This window comes from Bos taurus, chromosome 3 (genome assembly GCF_002263795.3).
Source record: "Bos taurus isolate L1 Dominette 01449 registration number 42190680 breed Hereford chromosome 3, ARS-UCD2.0, whole genome shotgun sequence".
Taxonomy (NCBI): Eukaryota; Metazoa; Chordata; class Mammalia; order Artiodactyla; family Bovidae; genus Bos; species Bos taurus.
The window spans coordinates 67,025,688-67,051,969 of record NC_037330.1 but is presented as its reverse complement, the minus strand read 5'-3'; the positions used below and the strand labels follow the sequence as shown (position 1 = coordinate 67,051,969).

At 36.1% G+C, this 26,282-nt stretch overlaps 1 protein-coding gene across 6 annotated transcripts in view; it reads right to left on the bottom strand.

Moving 5' to 3' along the window:
* ZZZ3 (zinc finger ZZ-type containing 3) overlaps positions 1 to 26,282 on the bottom strand; it is a 123,874-nt gene that overhangs the window by 46,566 nt on the left and 51,026 nt on the right. For all 6 annotated transcript variants that reach the window (XM_015464841.3, XM_005204412.5, XM_010803398.4 and 3 more), the window contains 1 exon segment: positions 20,084 to 21,639. In XM_015464841.3, coding sequence (XP_015320327.1) covers positions 20,084 to 21,588 — 1,505 coding nt within the window. In that variant the 5' untranslated portion in view covers positions 21,589 to 21,639.

Sequence of the window (26,282 nt, the reverse complement as noted above, 5' to 3'; positions counted from 1 at the left end):
GCACTTTCCAAAGTCAAACCTGCATCCAAAAAAAAGGTCATGGTCACTGTTTGGTGGTCTGCTGCTGGTCTGATCCACTACAGCTTTCTGAGTCTCAGCAAAACCACTGTATCTGAAAAGTATGCTCAGCAAATTGATGAGATACACCGAAAACTGCAATGCCTGTAGCCAGCACTGGTCAACACAGAGGGCCCAATTCTCCACCACAACACCCAACCACACGTTACACAACCAACACTTAGGAAGCTGAATGAACTGGGCTACGAAGTTCTGCCTTATCTGCCATATTCACCTGACCTTTTGCCAACGACTACCACTTCTTCAAGCATCTCGACAACTTTTGCAGGGAAAACACTTCCACAACCAGTAGGAGGCAGAAAAATACATTCCAAGAGTTCTTCGAATCCTGAGGCATGGATTTTTATGTTACAGGAATACACAAACTGATTTCTCATTGGCAAAAATGTGGTGACTGCAATGTTTTGATTAATAAAGATGTGTTTGAGCCTAATTATGATTTAAAAGTCACAGTCCAAAACCATAATTACGCTTGCACCAACCTAATATTTCAACTATACTTCAATAAAATATAAATTAAAAAAAAACACACTAGAAGTTACCTAGAAGTTCCACAATAGGGAAGGAAAGTGGAAAGGTAAAGCATGGGAGATTTTTAGGGCCATAAAACTATTCTATATGACACTGTATTGGTGAATACATGATAATATGCATTTGTTAAAAGCCAAAGAACTTTACAATACAAAGAATGAGCCTTAAAAAAAAAAGGATGAGCCTTAACACATGGGGAAAAAAAAATTTAGGTCAGGAATGCAAAATATGACAAAAGGATCTAACTATATTACAAATGTTTGAAAAACCTCACTGAAGGAAGTAGAAGACTAAGGTCCTGGCCAATGTAATTTTGGAAATGAGTGGTATTTTGTAAAACAAAAAGGACTTACAGGTAAGAACTATAGTTTAGTTGATTATTTCCCATGGAGATATGGGTTAACAATTCTGATACAACAATGCAACCGAAAAACTAAGTGAATGGTAAATGGAGAGTCAGGTTTGTCACTGCTGGGTATTTACCAAAAAAGAAGGGAAAGTGGCTAACATTATCCATGTGGTAATACACAAGCAGCAAACATCAGATCTTTTGGGTTCAGTTCCAGACCACTGCAATAAAGTAAATATCACAAGAGTCAGACAGATTTTTTTGGTTTCCCAGTGTTTTGTAAAAGTTACATGTAGTCTATAAAGTATGTGATAGCATCACACCTGAAAACAAAACAAAACAGCAGTATCTGACAACCACAATAAAACAAAGGATGCCTGTTTTGAATTAAAGGCAGAGTCAAAATATGAATTCATGTTTAGTTTGGTATAAAGATGATTACATACAGACTTACAGATACATAGATTAGTATACCCAATTATTTGTCATTCTCTATCTGCTCTGACAGGAAGCAATAGTTAGAACTGGACATGGAACAACAGACTGGTTCCAAATAGGAAAAGGAGTACGTCAAGGCTGTATATTGTCACCCTGCTTCTTTAACTTCTATGCAGAGTACATCATGAGAAACATTGGGCTGGAAGAAGCACAAGCTGGAATCAAGATTGCCGGGAAAAATACCAATAACCTCAGATATGCAGATGATACCACCCTTATGGCAGAAAGTGAAGAGGAACTATAAAAAGCCTCTTGATGAAGGTGAAAGAGGAGAGTGAAAAAGTTGGCTTAAAACTCAACATTCAGAAAACGAAGATCATGGAATCTGGTCCCATCACTTCATGGGAAATAGATGGGAAAACAGTGGAAACAGTGTCAGGCTTTATTTTTGGGGGCTCCAAAATCACTGCAGATGGTGATTGCAGGTATGAAATTAAAAGACGCTTACTCCTTGGAAGAAAAGTTATGACCAACCTAGATAGTATATTGAAAAGCAGAGACATTACTTTGCCAACAAAGGTCTGTCTAGTCAAGGCTATGGTTTTTCCAGTGGTCATGTATGGATGTGAGAGTTGGACTGTGAAGAAAGCTGAGCACTGAAGAATTGGTGCTTTTGAACTGCGGTGTTGGAGAAGACTCTTGAGAGTCCCTTGGACTGCAAGGAGATCCAACCAGTCCATTCTGAAGGAGATCAGCCCTGGGATTTCTTTGGAGGGAATGATGCTAAAGCTGAAACTCCAGTACTTTGGCCACCTCATGCGAAGAGTTGACTCACTGGAAAAGACTATGATGCTGGGAGGGATTGGGGCAGAAGGAGAAGGGGACGACAGAGGATGAGATGGCTGGATGGCATCACTGACTCAATGGATGTGAGTCTGAGTGAACTCCGGGAGTTGGTGATGGACAGGGAGGCCTGGCGTGCTGCGATTCATGGGGTCGCAGAGTCGGACACGACTGAGCGACTGAACTGAACTGAACTGATCTGCTCTGACAACTAAATAATAGCATTAGCAAATCTAGTATCAGTGAGCACTCACAGCACCCAAATACTGGTTTCTAATACCATGTGCCAATAAAGGGAACTGAGGTTCCTTACAGAGAAGGCTGATTCTAGGACTGGGGCAGGACGTATACAAGTTGAGTATGGAGTGTTTTGAAGTACTATAAAGTAAGAAAGTGCTCAAAAATCAAACAAATACAAACAACAAAAACACATCACCTTAATGGGATATAGGAGCCAACAGAAAGGTTTCCAATGGCCAAAGTTAAAACAAGTCAAGCAATAAAATGATGTATTACAAAATTCTACTTCATGGCATAAAAATAAATATTTATGAGTCCATACTGGTACAAGTAAATGACTAATTAAAAAAGTGAAAGAAAAGAGAAAAAAAAAAAATCTCCCATACAGAAGAATTTAAAATAATTTACATAGATAAGCTGCCCTTTTTTAAGCATGGGCTGTGCAGATTTCTTTCCAAACAATATAATATGAAGAGTAGGGACAGAAGAGTAACTTTACAATAAGAAACCTGATAAACACCACCTCAGCCAATTGATCAAGGTCACCATCAACAGTAATATTTCACATTAATACTATATTCCTTGATATGACATGATAAAAATGGCATTTTACTTCTTGGTCTCCCTCCTCCAAACCCACAACCCCAGTCTAATCATGAGAAAAAAATACCAGACAAATCACAATACAGAGGCACTTACTATTGGTTAATACCTAATGAGCCTCCTTCAAAATTGCCCAGGTCATCAACAAGATAAGTCTGAGAAACTGCTACAACCAAGGGAGACATGAATACTAAAAAAAAAATGTGGTATACTAATCGGATTCCCATGTGGCTCAGTGGTAAAGAATCCACCTGCCAACTCAGGAGATACAGGAGATGCAGGTTTAACCTCTGTGTCAGGGAAGATCCCCTGGAAGAGGAAATGGCAGCCCACTCCAGTATTCTTGCTGGGAAAATCCCACAGACAGAGGAGCCTGGCGGGCTACAGCCTGCCGGGTAGCAAATAGTCAAGACACAACCGAGCATGCACTCAATAAAAAGCTATCAAATTATAAATTATAACAAATACACTACTGTAAGATATTAACAGAGGAAACAGTGCAGGACACAGGAATTCTCTGCACTTCTTAATTTTTCTGTAAATTTAAAAACTGTACTAAAAAATAAAGTCCATTTAAAAAATTTTGGAAAATTTTATAATTTCATGAGGGTGACAAAATTTTACTAGCAAACCCTCAGGACCATTATGCACACCAAACACAATAATGACAGTAATAATTTTAAACTTTTGTAAGAAATTAAGAGTAGAAAATGCCTGCCCCAAGAGTCGGGAAACATGGAGCAAGACACAACTCTGTCACTCATTTTTGTAATCTTGAATATGATTCACCTTTTCTGGTCTAGGTTTTTAAATTTATAAATTGAGAGGGACAAAACAGACTCTGGAAACCATTATCATTACATCAACTGTAAATTATCAGAATAAACAATTATAAATTGTTTATCCAATAGGTCATAATATCAATAATAAAGAATTTTGATGTCCCTCAAGAGAAAACTAAAAGCCAGGTTTAATCAAATGTATGACTAGCATATTATGCTAATGACTCTCATCATGTTGAATCTTAGATCTACTCTAGTCATTTATTAAATAACTTAGTGAATACTGTATCTTTATCCTAAAGTAGCAAAGAAGTAAAAACAACAAGGATGACTGGATGTAAAAATCAGATATGAGTACAGTGTTGATAGCAAAGAGTAATAAAATGAGGAGAAAAAAAACAAAACAGGAGAGTCCAGGGTTTGCCTAGCTGGCTTATGTTAGTTCCAAATTCCTCACAATATTTGTATTTATCTACTTTAATATCAATAACTAAGGACTTCAGGGACTTCCTTGGCAGTCCAGTGGTTAAGACTGTGCACTTCCACTGCAGGGGGTGTGGGTTCAATCCCTTGTCAGAGAGCTAAGATCCCACATGCTGTGGGAGTGTGGCCAAAAAGTGAAAAAAACAAAAAACAAAAACAAACAAACAAAAAACTATAAATCATAGCTTCAGAATCTAATCATGGCCAAGGGAACAGATGTTATAATCCACTTGTAATATTATAGAAGCAAGCAGATGTAAAAACATTCATTCTTCAGAGAAGCTTTAATGAATGGGGCAGCAGGAATAACTGTACAGCATGGCGCCAATACTAGAGGCATCCACAGCCATCAGTCTCCACAATGGTGTAGCCCCCGTTGCTCCCTCTTCTCTCTGCTTTCACAGCTGATGATCAGCAGACCAAATAATTCAAGGAAGCCTTCTTTCTATCTAACAAAACAAAACAAAACAAAATGGCAGTATCATCATCACAGTAAATGAACTTCGGATAGTCAGAAAGGTTGTTCAAAATTCAACAGATGCAAAACTACAGGATATAATGAAGAAAGAGGATGGTCTTTAAACAGTATGACTTCCCAGAAGTTTTTACTATGATTAGAAAAATGAGACAGCAACTGGGCGGTGGGGTGGATTCCATAAAATATTATGAATCTTTAAGAAAAGATGGTGATGATTAAATAACTGCAGAGAAACTACATCATGTACAACAAACCTGGTCCCACCTTCAAAGAAACTCACAATCTAGGAAAGAAGATGGTGTTAAATGAAGCATACACAAAATGTCTACAATTCTTCTGAAATTCTTCAGAGCCAAGTTCATTAATCACATTAGGCTCAGGTTAGTGAGGAAATGAATGTCAGTTTCATTACTTATAATTTCATTTCTGACACAAAGTATATTTATTTCTCCATGTGGTATTTCTGTACCAAACTTGATTAAGAAACCAAGTAAAAATTAAATATCCTTCAAAAATAATTCCCACTGAGGATACTCTGTAAGCTCTTATAAAAGTTGAATTCCAAAAACATTTTCCACATGATGATTGAGTCCAGTAAAGTGAGGCACTGATACATATATAAAGTGAAAGATGTTCTATTTGTTTTTACTTTTTTCATAAGACTCAGCAAATTACTACGAGTACTATTTTATAGTCACATTACCTAATATAACCACTGCATGATTCCTGTACATCAAATGCCTCTTCAAATTAACTAATATTCTTAATTATATATTAAAAAGGAAATAACTGCAACATGAAGCCTTCTCAAAGGTTTTTAATGTCTACATCCATTATACATTCCTGAGTTCTATTTACCTTACTAACAATTTTCTCTTAAAGAATTTTCATTAATTGGCCAGGCATGCTTCTTATCCCTGCCTTTGAAGAAATCATTATTCCTCTCCCCAAATCGCTGGTTTTTCTCTAAATACCCAGCTTACTATCATTAATATTATTGGCATCAGTTTCCCAGTATGAAGAAAATTTACAAGTCTCTAATTCTTAAGACGGACCTCCCTGGTGGCTCAGACTGTAAAGCGTCTGCCTATAATGCAGGAAACCCGGGTTCAATCTCTGGATTGGGAAGATCCTCTGGAGAAGGAAATGGCAACCCTCTCGAATTCCTAAGACCTTTTGATGTTCTTCTTAAGAATGATAGTCTAATTGTAACAGATCACCACAATTTGGCTAAAAGTAACCCAATTTGTTTTCACTGTAAAGTGAATGTCAGCTGAGGCCAACAGTTTCTCTAAACATATATTAGGATTCTATAACCCTGATTTCAAAAGAAAATCTAATACTCTTTTAAAAAATCCCCCAATCTAGAGGGGTGAGATGTGGAGGGAGGTTCAAAAGGGAGGGGATATATGTATACCTATGGCTGATTCATGTTGAGGTTTGACAGAAAACAACAAAATTCTGTAAAGCAATTATTCTTCAATAAAAAAAATTTTTTTAATCACCCATTAAGTAAAAAAAAATTAACAACTAATAATTGACTTTTCCTTGTTAAAAACAATGATTTTCATATTTTTTGTATCAATCACCTCTCTTGGTAAAAATAAAATAAAAAGTGTGCACATGCTTCCAATATATGTAGCTGCTGCGTCACTTTCGTCGTGTCCAACACTGTGCGACCCCATAGACGGCAGCCCACCAGGCTCCTCTGTCCCTGGGATTCTCCAGGCAAGAACACTGGAGTGGGTTGCCATTTCCTTCTCCAATGCATGAAAGTGAAAAGTGAAAGGGAAGTCACTCAGTCGTGTCCGACTCTTAGCGAACCCATGGACTGCAGCCTACCAGGCTCCTCCGCCCATGGGATTTTCCAGGCGAGTACTGGAGTTATTACATAAACACAAACAAGACCCCTAGGGGAAAAAAAACATATAAATAGCATTTTCTTCCTATCTCCCAAGAGATTATCTCAAGCATCCTCTGGTATGTATATATCTCATCCACACTTTATTTTTTGGCATTCTTTTTTACTGTGTTAAAATTCACAAATAAAGATTCACATTTTAACCATTTTAAATCATACAATCAAGCAGCATTTAGTACATTCACAATGTTGTGCAATAATCAGCTGCTAGCAACCATTAATCTGCTTTTTATCTCTATTCTGGGTATTTCACATAAATAAAATCATACAATATGCGATCTGTTGTGTCTGGCTTCTTTCACTTAGAATGTTTCCAAAATTCATCCATGTTGTAACACATAAAAGTACTTCATTCCTTTTTATAGATGAGCAGTATTTCATTGTATTGATAAAACTAATTTTTTTATCCATTCATCACTTTATGGACATCTGAGTTGTATTTACCTTCTTCCTACAGTGAACAGTTCTATCATGAACATCTGTCTAAGTTTTTTATTTGAACACGTGTTCTTAAGAATTCTTTTCAGTATATATCTAAAAATAGAACTGCTGGATCATATGGTAATTTATATTTAATATATCAACAAACTGCCACACAGATTGCTACAGCAGTGCATCATTTTATTCTACATTCCCACTAGCAATGTAGGAGGGTTCCCATAACCCATTTTATAGGTATCTAACTAATCAAGAATACAATTTGACCCCAAACACCAAATGGACTATAATGAGCATGTTTTGACCACCTATATAGCCCACCAACATCTTCTCTAAAACATATCCTTGTACAAAGAAAACATCAATACAGACTGCTTCCAGCTGCACCCCACAGCCCCCCACAGTAATTCCACCCCTGACCACTGAGAATTTTGCCAGAGACAGAAACGTAACTCAGCAGAGTCCATCTACTGAAGAGTCAATAACTATTTTCTTTAGAGAATGTTAAGAAGCAGCTCTGCAGAAGAAAGATCATATAGTGTGGGGACAAAGACAAACAGTGGGAAGTCACTGCCATTTGCAAAATAAAATTATGGGAGAAAGAAGACAAAATTGTATGCCAAAAAAAAAATCACTTATAAAGAGAAAAACCCACAGTCTGTACTGCACAAAGAGAAGCAGAGCTAAGAGAGTACAATATTGAATATTGACAGTTATAATCCCATGAGGCATGGTTAGACTTTATGTCCTCACCCTGGATATTTATAAGACTGTCTACTATTTATTCAAAATAAACTCTTTTTTATTTGACACACTTTGAATGGATTTCTGATTCCTGAAGCCAACAAGGTTTTACTAAAACAAGCTCTGACTACCTTGACTTTATTTTCCTCCACAGTTTTAAATAACTTAGAGGTTTCTTACTAATTATGGATTTTAATACCTGGTATTCAAATTATTGGAGAAGGCAATGGCACCCTACTCCAGTACTCTTGCCTGGAAAATCCCATGGATGGAGGAGCCTGGTCGGCTGCAGTCCATGGGGTCGCTGAGAGTCGGACACGACTGAGCGACTTCACTTTCACTTTTCACTTTCATGCACTGGAGAAGGAAATGGCAACCCACTCCAGTGTTCTTGCCTGGAGAATCCCAAGGACGGGGGAGCCTAGTGGGCTGCCAGATGTCTATGGGGTCGCACAGAGTTGGACACGACTGAAGCGACTTAGCAGCAGCAGCAGCAGCATTCAAATTATTAAACTCAAAGTATTAAAAAAAATAAATAAACTCAAAGTATTCAATAGTTTGATGCAATTTGTATCAGACTGAATACCTTTTGAAGAACTATACAAAGGCTTTCATAGGACATTTTAAAAAGAATGTGTCATTCTCTTTAATTCATAATTTTATAGCCTTCCAAATAATGTTTTTTTCCCCCTCTCTAAAGACTCCATGTTTCTTGTGGTAGTAAACTTGAAGATATTTCAGCTTGTTCTTAGTACCTATTTTCCTAAATCCAAAGAATTATTGAGTTTTCCCTCTTAAATAGGAAGCTGAATGCAGTTGTATTGTGGTCAATATTATAAAAGTTACTTGATCACCTAGGAAATTACCCATTCTAAGAAATAATCCACTATAACCATCTAAAAAGTTCAAATTCTACTCTGGAATTGCAAATACATTGAAGTTTCAAATAACTGAGACAAGCTAGAATTTCAAATTCTTAACAAGCAACACACCTCAAATATAAGCAAACTGCCTATCTGTTAAGATATCTGATCATTTCACAATAACTTCAAAGGCACAGGACATGTCTTATCATATTTATTTCTAGTATCTAAATTATTAGTTTGTACAGAGAAAGTTGGATAATACCCTCTGATAAATAAGACAGAAACACATAGACCAGGACACACATTTTCTTTCAAGTCATTCAATTCAACAGACAACCCCAACCAAATTCTCATCATTCCATATGCTTTTTAAAGCCTACTGGCAAAACTCTAGATTGTAAAAATACATCTGAAGCCATATAAAACATTCTGATCATACCAAACTTGTAAGTCTGTTTTATAATACAATGACTTCCTATCTTTCGGTCTGGTGTTAAAAACTGAGCTTACTTTTTTACATGGCCATGTAGAAACATTATTTTACCAAGCACTTTAGTCAACCATTCCTGATCATGAGACACACCCTGTAACTCCCCACACCGTGCCATTATCTTTGCCCAATTCCTAAGTTTAGTGAACTATATGAATGATTATGTAGGTTATTCATTTTTTAAAGTTTAGATTTAAGTAAAAACAGGGAAATCATCACTAGCATTAACTTCATAAATTCATAATCTTTAAAGTCAAACTAATGGTATAAAAAAATTTGTATGAAAAGCATGCCAAATTTTTCTCTGACATTTTCAAACTGGAGAGCCTTGAAATTTCAACGATACCTCAACCAATGAGAAAACCATGGATCCCACAAAGAGCATGAGGTTTACTGTATGGTACATGTTTACAGGAAATAATTTTCTATGAGAAAGTTCACAAGGAGTAATTTAATCAGTCATGGGAAGACAGGAAAGATTTCACAGAGAATATGATATCTAAAACTGAGACAGCCTTCTCCCTTTGCAGACAGAGGAAAGAAGGTAACCAGGAAAATGGAAGTAATAGTGAAATAGAGCAGCCATTAGGCAAAGAAGACAGTGACATTCATTTAAGAAAGTGACCATTAATAACAAAGAAAGAAAGCTGACTCAACACTGGTGGGAGAGAACAGTATGGTGAAGAATAACTGAAGAAAAATATGAGTACATTTTCCATACTAAATGAAAGACTCTACCAGTTAAGTAAAAAGATGATGTTGAACACTGAGTATGTGTGGAGGAAGCAATGGTTAAATTCAACTTCAGACATGTTCCACTGACTTATTGTGAAAAATGCAAATGTTATCTTATAAATGGTCCAAAGTTCAAGAATAATCTGACTGGAGATACAAATTTGGAAATCTATCAATATATAGATGGTAATTTCACAGCAATGAGAATGCTCAGAGAGAGGATACAAAATAAGAAGAAAGTAAACAACTAAACCTGAGCAGAGCCAAAAAGTAAGGGGAAGGGCAGAAAAAGAGAATTCAAAATCATACACATACACACACACGACAGACATATGTGAAACAATAACTAGAATTACAGAAATCAAATGTCAATTTTATAGACGAGAAAACTGACCACTATAGAAGTTAAAGACATTTACCCAGTTCCCTACTACCAGTTTAAAATGGTAATGGAAGGGGATTGGAGCACTCCTCAGATCGAGTTTAACCTCTCCAAATAATTTACAAATAAAAAAAGCTTTAAATACTGAAGATTTTAAAATTAAATTACTTAACATTTTTAAAACACAAACATTGGGAATTCCCTGGCAGTCACATGGTTAAGACTCCATGTTTCCAGATCTCACATGCTATAGAGCACAGTCAAAAATAATATAAAATAAAAAATAATAAAAAAAATACAAATATCATCTGTCAGGTAGCTTTAAAAAAAAAACTCTAGTTATGACAGAAAATATTATATTTGCTGACTTTAACCTGACTCTTCACATTCATTTATGTTTTGAAGTTTATTAAGAAGATACTTTAGGTTCTGATTTCAATATTTTTTCACTCACACTTCCTACCCTCATTGCCAATAAGCTACTAGGATGACTCCTTCCCCCTAACTAAAGTTTAAACATAGCAAAATAATTTATGCTCTTATACATTCTGAGACTTATTATTTAAAATATGATCAAAACACTCTTAAAAATTAAGAGGAAGGATAACATGAGACATATGAAAAGTAGCAAAGAAAAAAAGAGTCGAGTCAAAGTTTTTCAACTTAATACAAATGATAAAAATTCAGTACCATGAAAAACAGATTTCTGCAAAATATTCTACATTTATTTTATTTCAGAAAAAAATATATACAAGAAACTGGATTAAACTGATGGTCATAAAAAGGGCACCCTGGTTTTCTGAAAGTATTAGTCGCTCAGTTGTGTCCAACTCTTTCAGACCCCATGGACTGTAGCCCTCCAGGCTCCTCTGTCCATGGGATTTTCCAGGCAAGAATACTGGAGTGAGTTGCCATTGCCTTCTCCAGGGGATCTTCCCGACCTAGGGATCGACCCTAGTCTTCCGAATTGCAGGTAGATTCTTTAATGTCTGAGCCACCAGGGAAGCCCTGGTTTTCTGAAAATATAATACAAAAAGTTTGGTCCAGCAAAAAAAATCCGAAATGTCTAAAAAAAATAGTTAACTAAAATCCAGATACATTACATTATTCCTTAATTATTTACAGTTACCATTCTAAACCTAGTAAACAATGTCTCACATGTTCTTGGATGTCACTTTCTCTTCTACCCATTCTCCTGAGCTATATCGGAACCAGAAACCCACTTTTTTACTTCTGCTTTACCCATAACAACACCTCATCAACACAACTAAAAACACTGTCAAGTTTCTTTTACCTTCATTCTTCAAATTGTTATTATTCCAATTTCTCTCACATAAGCTTCTTAGAAAAAGTTACTTAAACTAATCAATCATATAGCTAAAAACTAGCCCTCACTGTCAAAGGAGCATCAACAAAAAATAATTTTCAGGGACTTGTCCAGTGGTTAAGAATCTGCTTTGCAATGCAGGAGACATGAGTTTTATCCCTGGTCAGAGAACTAAGATCCAACATGCCACAGGGCAACTAAGCCCACATGTCAGAAGATCCTGTGTGCCACAAGACCCAATGTTACCAAATAAATTAAATACATAAATAAATTTTTAATTTCTAAATGGTCAAACTGTAGGCTTGGGGTGAGTGTCATAAAGATACCTAATGCATGTGATGTGCTCTGCTTAGTCATTCGGTCATGTCTGACTCAGAGAAGGCAATGGGACCCCACTCCGTATTCCTGCCTGGAAAATCCCATGGATGGAGGAGCCTGGTGGGCTACAGTCTATGGGGTCGCAAAGAGTCGGACACGGCTGAGCGACTTCACTTTCACTTTTCACCTTCACGCATTGGAGAAGGAAATGGCAACCCATTCCAGTGTTCTTTCCTGGAGAATCCCAGGGACAGTGGAGCCTGGTGGGCTGCCGTCTATGGGATGGCACAGAGTCGGACACAACTGAAGCAACTTAGCAGCAGCAGCAGTAGCAGCATGTCTGACTCTTTGCAACCCCATGGACTGTAGCCCTCCAGGCTCCTCTGTCCACGGAATTTTCCTGGCAAGAATACTGAAGTCGGTTGCCATTTCCTTCTCTGGGGGATCTTCCCAACCCAGGGATCGAACCCAGGTCTCCTGCACTGCAGGCAGATTCTTTACCATCTGAGCCACTAGGGAAGGACCTTACGCGTATTAAAATTAAATCAGAGACTTTAAGGGCAGAGTAGCTAACGCTGAATACCCTTCTGTTATACATAACTAGAAAACTGGAGAAAACATAGAAATAATTAGACAATGGGCAATAGGCAGTGCAGAATCATGACCTGTGAGAGAGGGCAAACAAATGAGCTAATTCAAAGCCCTAGGATCACACTCACTTTCTACATGGAGGCATCATGGAACAAGAAGGGATCTTGATGAGCAAAAAGATAAGAAAACACAGTTTGGGCAAACTAAGGCAACTGGAATTTGTGTGACAGAGCACCAAAGAAGTAGCAAAAGAGAAAAAGATGGAACACAGAAACCTAGAGTCTTTGGTTGAACATAAGGCTGCTCATATAAAACTATGATATTCCATAGGACCAAGCAAAAAGTAACTACCAATGTTTTCACAAGGCTAGAGTCAGATAGGGTTTCAACTAGCCAGAGTAAAGACCTTTTGAAAATGAGACACCAGGAAGGCCATGCCATAGAAGTGAGGCTAAACTTGATCTTGAGCATACGCTACCCTGAACTTCCCCCTAACAGAGCTAAAAGCATAAAAGCCTATTAAGATCAATCTTATCATCAAGAAAATTAACTGCCTGTCAGATCAAATTTCAATACTTTGTAAAGAAAGAGAACAAAATCCAGACCCTCAAAACAATACAATATTACTAGACACATGAAAATAAATATTACTAGACACATGAAAATAAAATCATAACACACTACAGAGAATTCTGTCTACTGAGAGAACCCTGAACAGATTATTCAATCTCTTCTAACCACCTGACAAATTTCCTCTCATTAAAATCAGAAATTGAAGAGACAAGTAGAAGCAACTTTCCATCATAATGAAAAGGAAACGTGGTAGATAGATTCCACTAAAGAAAGAGGGAGGTATTGATGTTTGACGGAAAGCAACAAAATTCTGTAAAGCAATTATCCTTCTATTAAAAAATAAGTTAATTTTTTTAAAAAAAGAAAGAGGGAGGAGTGAGGAAGAGAAATAGAAAGGTCGCAAAACAGATCTTCCCACTTATTACTGTACGTTATAATACCTGATGACAAACCACAGATACAGTATACATGGTATAGGCTACTAATATGCAAAAAAAAACACATTTTCAGTCTACTATAAAAATCACAAAAATAAAGCTCCTGCAACTAAAAGCTAAGATTCAATTAGTCTCAAATAATGATAATTACTTTAGATGGGTTTCATTACTATTGATTGGAGAAGGCAATGGCACCCCACTCCAGTACTCTTCTTGGAAAATCCCATGGACGGAGGAGCCTGGTGGGCTGCAATCCACGGGGTCGCTAAGAGTCAGACACAACTGAGTGACTTCACTTTCACTTTTTACTTTCACGCATTGGAGAAGGAAATGGCAACCCACTCCAGTGTTCTTGCCTGGAGAATCCCAGGGACGGGGGAGCCTGGTGGGCTGCCGTCTATGGGATCGCATAGAGTCGGACACGACTGAAGTGACTTAGCATAGCGTAGCATTACTATTGATTACTGTCATATACAAAGAAACAACTATTATTTATTCAAATTTTGGATACCTGGTAACCTACATAGGACACAGCCTCCAAATCAGAGGAAGCAAACAAGAAAATACACAATTTTAAAAAAAAATTCATTTTTTTTAATGAATTTGCTCATTCAAATGCTAATGCTTATTTGCTCATTCAAAAAGAAACTGCTTAGTCTCTCTGTTAACAATCATGAGACAGTTCTGATAAGCTTGGTTATTCTTATTTCCAAGTTTAAAGAAAGCTAAAAACAGCCAAAAGGAATGGAAGGCTGAGCTACCAGAGGAAAGTACCATCACAGCACAAATGATTAATGAAAGTCAACAAAAATTTAAAAAAGAAGAAAAGCATAAGAAGCCAGCGAAATTAGAAAAGAACAATGAAAAGAAGCCATGTTATAAAAACATTAAAAAGCATAGAAGCCGAAATCATTTAACCTAAGTGAAAACAGACATTCCGGCAGTGATGCCAGAAAAAGTATTACCACATAACCTCCGTTAGCAAAGATGACCCTAAATCAAAAAGAACAGATTAAATAATATTTGAGTACAAATATACTTGAATTATAGACACATAACATTTTAGATACCATTGACATTAGTTGAAATAAAAGATGTTGGTATTCAAAGGAAAAGACAAAGAATTCACTGAATATTTGGCTAGTCAATGGCTTACTCCACTTACAACCAAAATAATTTATACTTAGGACAGTTATTTTCCTTCTCCCATCAATCTTTGTGTCAAACTACTGGCCCATTTTGGCTCTTATAGTTCATAGCCTTTTCTCACGAGTTTTCCCTAGTAACTTTTGACTTACACCTAATTGCATTCTAAACCACCCGCCACAAAATTTTTGCAAATTATCCAAATCCTCTATGTAAAGTCAAATTGCAGCTGTTGTTTTATTTCCTCAGTAGCTGGTAGCTATCCTTCACAGACACACTAACAAAACGTTCTTCAAAACAATGAACATGAAAGCATTTCATTCAATAAACAGGTTACTTACCTATAAAGCTGATTCTCTGACAAGTAAAACCAAATAATTATGACTGTAATTATGGAGCTTAAATTTAGGCTAACGAATTCTGAAAACTGAGTATCCAAGATCTGTTCCATGAGCATTCTCAACCTAGAAACCCCCAAAGTCCATGGTATAAATCCTTATTAGATGAGGAAACCAAGTGTAGTTCAGACTATCAATTGAAAGACTGAAGTTCTAACCTGATTTCTCCCTAGAATTCATCATATTTTAAGTAAATAACCTAAAAACTTTAACTATGAGTTAGGAAATAGAGACTGTATTCTGCCACCTATGCTGTCTACTTCCAAGTTGTGGCTGTCAAATGAGAAACTAGACGGAATTACTTTACAAAATATGAAACACAATACCAATGTAAAATTATTTTATGCAGAGCAGGATAACAACTCTAGTGCTTTCTAAGCAAAATCCATCCCTGTTCTTGGGAGTTTTCTGGCCCTTCAAGAGAAATTACTGTGACTAACAATAAAACTAATGTCAAAGAAAGTAGTGAATCTAGAAGAACTCATGAGGATTTTCCTATGTAGCTTCTGAAGCTGATGAAATATCAATTGATTCTTCATAAGCACTGTGCAACAGAAGGACATATCATAATTATTTAGTACATTAATGTTTTTAGAGAATCAAGGTTGAAACTGTAATTCTTGCAATTTAATATAATTTAAAAATAAGATTCTTACCTGAAGACTACATGAGCAATACTTAGAAGAGCAAAAACTGTTTTACTCTTACACTTTAATTATCTAGAAACTTAAAAATCAGTATAAACATTAGCAATATTATCAGTAAGCTAAATCTTTTCTAAGACCTCAAAAATCTAGGAACCGTAAATCTGATTTTTTATCTTCTGTTCATAAAAGCATACATGAAGCTAACCAAGGCCCTTCAAATACAATTTTACTTAAGTATTCTTATATTGATACAATGAGAATTGAGAGGCAACTGACCAAATCACATTATCATTTGAAAATTTATTTTCCAGTGAATAGAAGGAAAGCTCTGAACATTAAAGCCCAGGACCATTTGAAACTATCACAACATTGTTAATCACTATACTCCAATATAAAATAAAAAGCTTAAAAAATAAAATAAAGGCCAGGACCTAAAAGTTTATATATCTACTCTCCAAAGAACCAGAATTTCAAAATTTAGAGGTCAGTTTCAGTGCTTCTGATTCAAAATCAGCAAAAGATCAATTCCCCAAAAGGGCAATCCAAAGGTAAGCACATGATCTCAGTCTTGTTATTTAGGCCAAAAGGGGATCATTAGGTATTATCTTGGAGAAGGCAATGGCACCCCACTCCAGTGTTCTTGCCTGGAAAATCCCACAGACAGAGGAGCCTGGTAGGCTGCAGTCCATGGGGTCGCTGAGAGTCGGACACGACTGAGCGACTTCACTTTCACTTTTCACTTTCATGCACTGGAGAAGGAAATGGCAACCCACTCCAGTGTTCTTGCCTGGAGGATCCCAGGGATGGGGGAGCCTGGTGGGCTGCCATCTATGGGGTCGCACAGAGTCAGACTCGACTGAAGCGACTCAGCAGTAGGTATTATCTGCCACTTTAACAGACTCTATCAACCTTGAAGATGAGAGTGTCTTGAGATAAAGTACATGTCTTTTTGATCTTCTAACCCCTAATCTTTAAGACATATTCTAATAAAATAATCCACAGCTGGAATCTTGCCAGAGAAGAAAATACTTTACCCCTTGCTCACAGTGGAGTTCTCCATTTGAAAAAATAAATATATAAAAGCACCTAGGGGCTTATGTGCTGGAGAAGAGGGATGGCATCTAGAGAGGCAACAGGGCAAGCACCCAAAATATCTGCATTTATGGCCTAATTGCCATGCTGCTGCTGCTAAGTCGCTACAGTCCTGTCTGACTCTGTGCAATCCCATAGACGGCAGGCCACCAGGCTCCCCCGTCCCTGGGATTCTCCAGGCAAGAACACTGGAGTGGGTTGCCATTTCCTTCTCCAATGCATGAAAGTAAAAAGTGAAAGTGAAGTCGCTCAGTCGTGTCCGACTCTTAGCAACCCCATGGACTGCAGCCTACCAAGCTCCTCCGTCCATGGGATTTTCCAGGCAAGAGTACTGGAGTGGGGTGCCATCGCCTTCTCCGAATTGCCATGAAGAGGGTCTAAATCTAGGACTTAGACACACAATACCTTTTCAAACATTTACAGGTGACTAATGACCCTATTTGTGATATCCTTGCAAACAAGATAAATTATAGGATGAATGCTGCTGCTGCTGCTAAATCGATTCAGTCGTGTCCGACTCTGTGCGACCCCACAGACGGCAGCCCACCAGGCTCCCCCGTCCCTGGGATTCTCCAGGCAAGAGCACTGGAGTGGGGTGCCATTGCCTTCTCCAATGCATGAAAGTGAAAAGTGAAAGTGAAGTCGATCCATAGTGTCCAACTCTTAGCGACCTCATGGACTGCAGCACTGATGAATGCTAGAAGGTTGTTAATCAGTGAATGTTAATTCAGAAAACTGCAACTTGAATAAATAAGAGTTATGGCCTCCTGGCTCCAGACAAAGAACTACATCACACTCAGTGTCTTCTATTCATAATATATTTTCTAAATTGGCTATCAGGAAGTACTCACTCCCTACCAGTGAAGTCTGCATGTGCAGGAGGACAGTAACCCATCTATTCCAAGTGTCTTTTTTTTTTTTTCTTTCCCCAAAGTACCTTTTAACAACACTTTCCAACCACCAGAAATTTACTTGAGAATTAAAAGCATTAGACAGGTATCGTGATGCTATTTTTAACAATGACAATTTGGATAAAAAGAGTCAAAACCAAAATATTTAATCTAACCAACTCTTGATTCTAGATAAAAAGCATAGGAACAGGGATTTTAATGAAAGAGATTACATATGATATGATCAAGCATCGCCTCCCAATTTTCCTTAGATTATCTTTAACCAAGATGCTAATCTAGATGCTCCCTCTCCATCTCACTTCTCCTGATTTGCTTCCTTTGGGGGAAAAAAGTTAAAACTAAAGTGTCAAGAGGTGCTATTTTCAAAAGATCTGGGAAAAGGCAAAAAAGCTAGAAGGAATGATTTATTTTTGCCCAAAATCAACCAACAAGGCACTAATTTAACTTGAGAACACTGTCCTAGTAAAGCAACTATCCTCCAAATTCCAAAGGACTCTATATCCTAAGCAACCCATGAAACCATATTGCTCTCATTTTCACAGGTTTAAGAATATGCACCTCACTCTTCAAATATTATGGCCACTATCTTTAGATAATTGTTTTTATAGGAACATCATTCTTCAGAATCACTAGAAGAGCATGTACTAAAAAAGTAACAATGTTTCAGTGGGAAAATACTTTCCATGTTAATAACCAGCTAAACCTTAATGAGAGAGTAACTTTTTTTAGCAAAGAAACAATAAAAAGCAAAAAATAGAATTAATAGGTATCATTTTGTAAATATGCATACTTCCTGAGTTCTTGGTATTTGGACAAGACATATACTCTGTTTCCTAGTGCCTGCAGAAAAACAACTCTACTTTTGAAAACTGATACATGTGTACTAATGGTAAGAATTCAACTCATCTCAAATTGAAAAAAACTTCACTTAATGAATTGTTTTTTCACCTCACAATGGACTTCAAACATTTTAAATACATGAAAATGCTAATAGTTCCACAAAATAAGTAAAATGCTCAGACAAAATGATCTATTAAACACAATATTAAAATGCTATTTATAAAGAAAACAGAAGGAAATTTTCAGAAAAGAGATCTATGCTAAAAGACTACCATGTTATCAAAAACGAATCTAAACTATTTATAAGGCATGGTAAAAGATTATTATATTCTACAAGCAGGATTTGATACTTTCATCCAATATATAGCAGACTCTGACAACTGTCAGAACAAAAATATTAAAAAAGGTTCCTCAAATAAGTACTTTACACAGTCTAGGTAATCTGGTTGTGATAATAATTCAAAAGCCTATTCTGTAGAAGTAAAACTGATTAACTCATATGTAAGTCTGTCTTTTACTGCTGCTGATCATATTTATGATAAACACTTTTGTTAACAGTTCCTTTCCTGATTTAGACAAAGGTAGCTCCAATTCTTTTGTGTTACTACCCAGAATACTGTATAGAAAATCTAAGCAAAACTGTGATAAATCTGGACAGTGAATTCTTCATTTTAAAAAGTACCTTTATGACAAAGTTGAGAACAAACAGTATTTTAAGATAGTCTCCCTATAATTTAGAATTAGGAAAAACCTTTCTCAAACGCTTTATGTAAACTATAGTGTAGACTGACTCTTGCTAGTAAGACAATTACAACATACAATTAGCTGTCACAGTACTAATAGTAATACTTCTCTACATCACAAAAGTCAATGATGATGCATAAAGCACATTTTTTAAATCAAAAGTTTTAACTGGAATTATAAGTAACTAAGATAAATGTAGATTTGTAGCCTGTCAGATTTCCCTTATTTGGATGATGTCTATTCTATATTCTATGGAAGGCATATACAATTCATAACGCTCTATAACTATAAATCAAAGTATACTGGGATAACTAAAGAGGTTTCCAGTTTATAAATTAACTAAAATGATAAAAAACTTATTAAAAAGTAAAATACCATCAATCATGTTTCCACATGTCTAACTGAGAAAGTGTGAAATCTCAAAACTGGAAAATTACATCGCCATTGAGAAGACTACTAATAAAGCTGGATTTTAAAAAAGCTCTTTTTTTTGAAGATTTTTTAAGAGTTGAGAATATTATTGTGTGAAACCCAAAATTTCAGTTAAAAGCATTAATTTTAGTTATAATAAAAATGCTACAGACATTTATGAATAGATACTGGAAACTTAGGGATTAATAAACAAAGCAGAATTCATGGTTACCATATTTACACATACTCTTTGTTGTGTTTCAGTGCCACATGATCTGATTCAAAGTAATAAACATCAGGATCATCATCTTCCTCTTCTGTAATGTGCGGATTGGCACTCTCTTTGGCAGATGGCAAATGTCCAGCATTGAGTCTTGCCTCTGAGGATGGCTTACTTAGTCCTTCACTCCCATAATTTTCAGAGTCACAACATATGCCTTTTTCACTGTGAGAAACTTCACCAGGATTTGTGAGAGACTCACTTATATTATCACTAACAGTTGCATTTGTTTCACTGGGATTGAGATTATTCTCCTCAAATTGTCCATTTTCTCTGCAAGGAGAATTGTTTTTAGTGGGACTACCTCTGGTAGGGGCTGCCCTCCGTGGTGAAGTTCTCAGAGTATACCGATGTTCTTGAGGTTCTGATAAAGACATCATTTGAGTCGAAACACAGTCTAGAACAGAAGATGGTTCTGGTTCTCCGGAGACTGGCATACTCTCAAGACTCGTGTCCAGGGCATTATTGGTGCTCTCATTACACTGCTCCTTTGAGGCACTGCTATCTCCCACCACATCTACTTCCTCCTCAGAATCCCTTAAAGATGAATGAATTTCAGCAAAGGGGCCTGTAGCTGGCTCAGTAGTCAGCTGATTAACACGTTCCACCGGCAGGCAGGCAGTTACTACTTTGTGGTCCTCCAACTTGACCTGCACTTCTGAATCTGTGCAAGGCACGTTATGGTTTATATAACCATCTTCCTTCCTACTATCAAGGAACATTGAAGCGTGGGTATCCGAATCCCCATTTTCAGCTACTGATTTCTCCTGCAACACATAGGAACCAGTGCTATTTTGTTTAGTGTTCCCGTCAGGCTGACAGTCATCACAGTTTATAACAGCTGAATCACTGTCATCAACACCATTGACAGCCAAATAGCCTGTGATTTCTTCAACTACTGTAGAATCAAGTGGCCCTTCCTCACTTACATTCACCTTTTTAATTTCCCTTTTCTCACAATCATCCAGTATAAGACATCGACAAGCTCGTTTAGTCCCTTGAAAATCTGCATCATTGTCCACTACTGTACTCCTCTGTTCTACTGACTCCTTGTCTGATTTTATAGGTGAATCTTCTTCTGAACTGTTTGGTGCTTCAGATCTAAGGCAACGCTTAATTCTTTTTAAAACTGGTGAAACAGGTTCTGTTTGCCTTCTCTCACAATTTTCTACAGCCTGCCTTTCTATGTTATCTTTTTCTGAAGAAGGAAGTCCTCTTTTCCTAGGGCTTACCCATGACTCTCGAGCACTCTGCTGTTTTATATCAGTAGTTCTTCCATTATTATTTCCTTTCTGAATTTGCACAGGCTCTGGTCTCTTCTTTGGTGATCTTGATCGTACTTGAGAATGAGAAGAGATTTCTTCAGGATGAGCAATGCTACGATTCCTTAAAGTTCTACCACAAAAAGATTCATCCAAGCCGTTTAACCCCACTGTTGATCTTGTAACACGAGTAGATCGGGAAGCAGCCATACTATGGCAAGTCCCTACAATACGGTCATCATGATCCACTCATTGGGAAACCTTCAAAAACGTAAACAAAATAATGAGAAAAAGGTAATAGTTAATATCCTAAAACAAAAGTATAAAACTATAACTTTTTAATCCAGGTATAGCCAATATTAATAAATAATGTGATATAATTTATTTTATTAACATTTCCCAAAGTGTTAATAATAGCTAACAGTTATAAGGCACTTATATGTTTCAGGGATCTCTATGCTTTAAATACATTAACTCACTTAAGTCTAACAGCAATTAGAATAAGTACTTATTGGGACTTCCCTGGTGATCCAGGGACTAAGACTCTGCACTCCTAAAGCAGGGGGCCCAGGTTCGATCCCTGGTCAGGGAACTAGATCCCACATGCAACTAAGACCTGGTAGAGCCAAAGAAAGAAAGAAAAAGTACTTATTATCACTCCTATTTCATGTGTAGAGACTGAAGCATATATACAGTGTAAGTAATACCTCTAAAACCACGCAGCTAATAAGCTCTTAACCTTTCTTGCTGTGTGTATGTTTCTCAGATATTCAGGGGCAAAAGGCCCAGAAAGATCTCTCTCAAAGACAGGACTGCATCTTGGTTATTAAAATAATAATCTCAAATTTATATAACAGCTATCACATAAACTAACCCAATCACTTCTCATGTTTTCTCAAAACATTTCTGGGAGGTAAAAAGACAGGCTCTGCTCTAATTCACTCTTACTAAAACGAGTTTCAGGTCAAATCTTTTGATAACAAACTACATGGTATCTAAAAAATTTGGATTGCAGTAAAATTTTCTGTAACTAAGCAGATGGATAGAAATCATAACCCTAGGTTGTACTGAATACCTGCTAAGAGCAATATAGAGCAAAGTCAAGACACCCTAGTCTCTAGAAGTACAACTACAAATTAGCAAGTGAAAGGAAATATTCTAAAGAGGACAGAAGAAAAAGGGAAAGAAGCACACCTGCCAAACATACACTACATTTAAGAAATCAAGAATACACATATAACCCCATTTTTTCCTTCTTTGAACTCTTGAGTATATGTGTATGTCACAGTATTAACACATGTTGAGGATATGAGCAGGTTCATGCGGATGTTCTGCTATTTCTATTGATATAATACAAATGAGCAGGAAATAGAATACTGCCCTATTTTATCCATCTCGATAACCTGAGTGATTTAATGATTATTTTCCAACGTTCTCCCAACAAGCAGAATAAAGGAGCTATTAAGAATCCAAGTCTCCATTTTTCTGCACCTCTTCTGTTTTAGCCTTCAAAACATACTTTGTCCCTTTACTGCCTAACTTCGAATGGAGTGCAGGATGGACAGAGAAAGAAGCCAGTAATGGCTGTAGGACATAGCTGCCCAGGACCCTCTTCCCTCCTCCCTTTTGCCGGCCTTCCCACAGGCTCACTCTCCTTTAACTCTCCAAATGCCATTCTACCCCCTCTCCCCACAAATCAAATACAGTCTCTCCTTTGCCTTATCTTAGAAGTATAACAGAAAGGTTATTAGGAACTACAGAAGATATAGCAACATGCTACCACATACAAAAAAAAAAAAAAAAAAGAAACTGTCTTCTTGTTCCTGCCTGCTGATAAAGTGAAAAAGTATCCTGTAAAATATGTAAGTTGGTTGGATTTAGTTTTGTTTCAGAGTATGGTATATGTCTAAATTTTTAATTAACAATTTTTTCTAATCTTGTAAGACTAGATTACAAGATTACAAGATGACTCAAAAAATTGGACCTAAGATTAAAGCATGAAAATTTGTTCTAGAGAATTCCATAGCAATCATGTGAACAATAAACATGGAACATCAATCAGAATTTTGTTTTTTAAAGCAAATTTCTACTGTTTTGGGACTCATTTAGTCAGACCTCATGTATAATTCTCTTTAGTTAAAATCTTGTTATTAAGATTACAGTCTCTCTTTATTCACAGGTAATAAACACTGAATGATCCATAAATATCTATTTTAAATTACATATAATTTAAGTTAAACTTCAAATGATGTTTCAAAAGAACACAAACTAAAAAATATTAAAATCAATGCATTTGATCCATGTACCTAAATCTGAAGCTTTCAAATTTGAAGACTATAGATTTTTAAATATTCGATACCTGTGTAAATATAACAAAGAAAACATAATACTTTAATTTCACTAACTTTATTTATAAAATCTAATGCAAGTATCTTTAATGCAAATTTGATTATATTCACGATTTATGGTTCAAAAATAATATTGGCAATAGTAATATTTTATAAACACACACAAAAAAACTGTTCATCTTTATTTTTTAAAATATGGATGCCAATCAAGGGCATACAAAACTTCAAATGATTCTGTAACAGGCATTCCTAGTCCTTTTCTTTCCACACCAATCCAAATTGAAAGCAAAATTTCTGCCTTATCATTATCAATGAAACAATTCCATTATTAATAGTAAAGAAAACTACTAACAAATATATATATATATCATTATAAAAGACCAACTATGATGATAATGAGGGCCTATTTTATTTCTTCACCATTCCAGTAATCAAAATACTTACAAACATGAAATATTAGAACTGTTTTCATTTCTTTTGTTCCCTCAAAATCTTTTTATTCCATTCACAACTAAAATGAAGTGCAAGTTTTAGAGTTCTCAAACCTTATGCTATTGGGCCACATTTAAAGCAAAACTGCTTTGTGACATGAACACTTGGGCTACTTCAAACTCTTGCAACTCAGAGTGTTGACCTAAACACCTGAAACTAACACAACAATGTAAATGAACTATAATCTAATAAAATGTTTTTTAAAATATAGAGTATTTTGTACATAATTTGGTGATTCATATTTACTGTCCTTAAAGTAAGTGGCCTGAGAACTAGCACCATGGGCATCTATTGGAAGCTTGTTAGAAATGCAGAATATCAGGCCCTGCCCTAGACCTTTTGATTAACCAGATTCCCAGGTGATTAAATGTCTGTTAGGTTAAGATGCACTGCCTTAGACCACTGCATCAGACAGAAGTCTATTAAAATATACCAAGTTTCAAACTAAATTAGGCCATTTATCCTTTAGTTCTTTATCTGATTCTAATAAAAACTTAATAAAACCATGATCACTTTGGCTAAGGAAGCACTAAATAGAGGATTATAAAAATCTCTTGCATGAAATTAACATATTGCATATACTTAAGACATTAAGTTGATTAAAATTCTGAAGATTAGAGTGAAATGAAATTTTAACATTCTTCCCTCTAATGATTTTTTCTTCTGTGTTAATCTTTTTCTTCATTATCTTTTCTATTTTTGAATAAGAATTTATAAAGACACGTATTTTCTATAGTTACCTGATAAACTTGAGTGCAAAATTCAACTACTAAATAGAGATTAACAATGCTCTGATTATCTCAACCAAGTCTCAATATTGTTTTGCTATGCACTGCAAAGTATTATAGACTAAACCAGTTGTCTTCCTCATTTTAGCTACATAACACAAGAGTTACTAAAAAAATTCAGTGAAGAGGTTTGGAGTACAAAATATTTCTGCCAAAAATTAAACTGCTAAAGGAAAAGAAACTCATTTACAAAGTATCTCAGAAAATACCCCTGTTAGTTAACCAAATAGTTGACATGATGAAAACATTAGCCAGTATCCAATTGGAACTGGAAATTTAATCACTCTAGTTTTAGAATTGAGGGAATCTGTTGGTTAAAAGATTCATAAAGACAAAATCCAATCTAGCAACTAGAATCAAGTTTTTCCTGTATTACCCACAAACTGACGAATATGGCATTTTCTACAATAGAGGGAAGAGAATATAATCAATTACTGGGATTCTTCTCTTCCCCACCCTCATAAGTTTTCATCCTATTGCAGGACATACCTGAAAAGGACAGTCAATTAAATTTTAGCCTGTCCATTCACATTAAGGCCCAAATCCTGCCTACAATTTCACATATCTTACCCATTTGTTTACTGTTGAACTATCCTCTCCCAAATTTGAATCTAATTATAGAACCTAATTATAGGATTCTCAAATCTAATTATGGGATTCTGAAACACTCTGAAATAGTATCAGCTTTGTTTCAGATAATAAATTTCCAGCCCCTGTGATCATATCTGTGTAACTGCTTCAATAAGAACTGAAAGGAAACTAAAATGCTCCACCTAATGAAACACTACTGCAGCTATCACCTTTACTTAAGAGAAAGAAATCAAAAGCACTACCTATAAGCTTTTGTTCCACTATAATTACTGAAGTAGAACAGTTTTTTTTGGGAACTGAGGGACTGGCACTCCTTCATTAACATCAATATTCTAGCTGATGGTTATTTAGTTTTATTAACTGAACAATTTTTAGGAAACTGGTCATGATATCACGTAGACAAACCAAAGTGAAAGGTTAGAAGAGCAAAAGCAATAGGAAGTGTCACTAAAGATTCTTTTTCTATTTGTCTAGAACAGGAATAGGAACTGTTTAATAATGGTGTAGGAACTATCCTTGTCATACAATTCTCTTAAGACAAATTTCTTCAGTTGAACAATTACACCATTATCTACAATGTCAAAAGTATCTATAAGGTTGAAAGAAGGAGAGTGAGACCTGGGGATGCAGCTATGCAATTCAACTTAAGGTTCTTAATATTAGTCTCTTTGAAGCCTGGGAACTC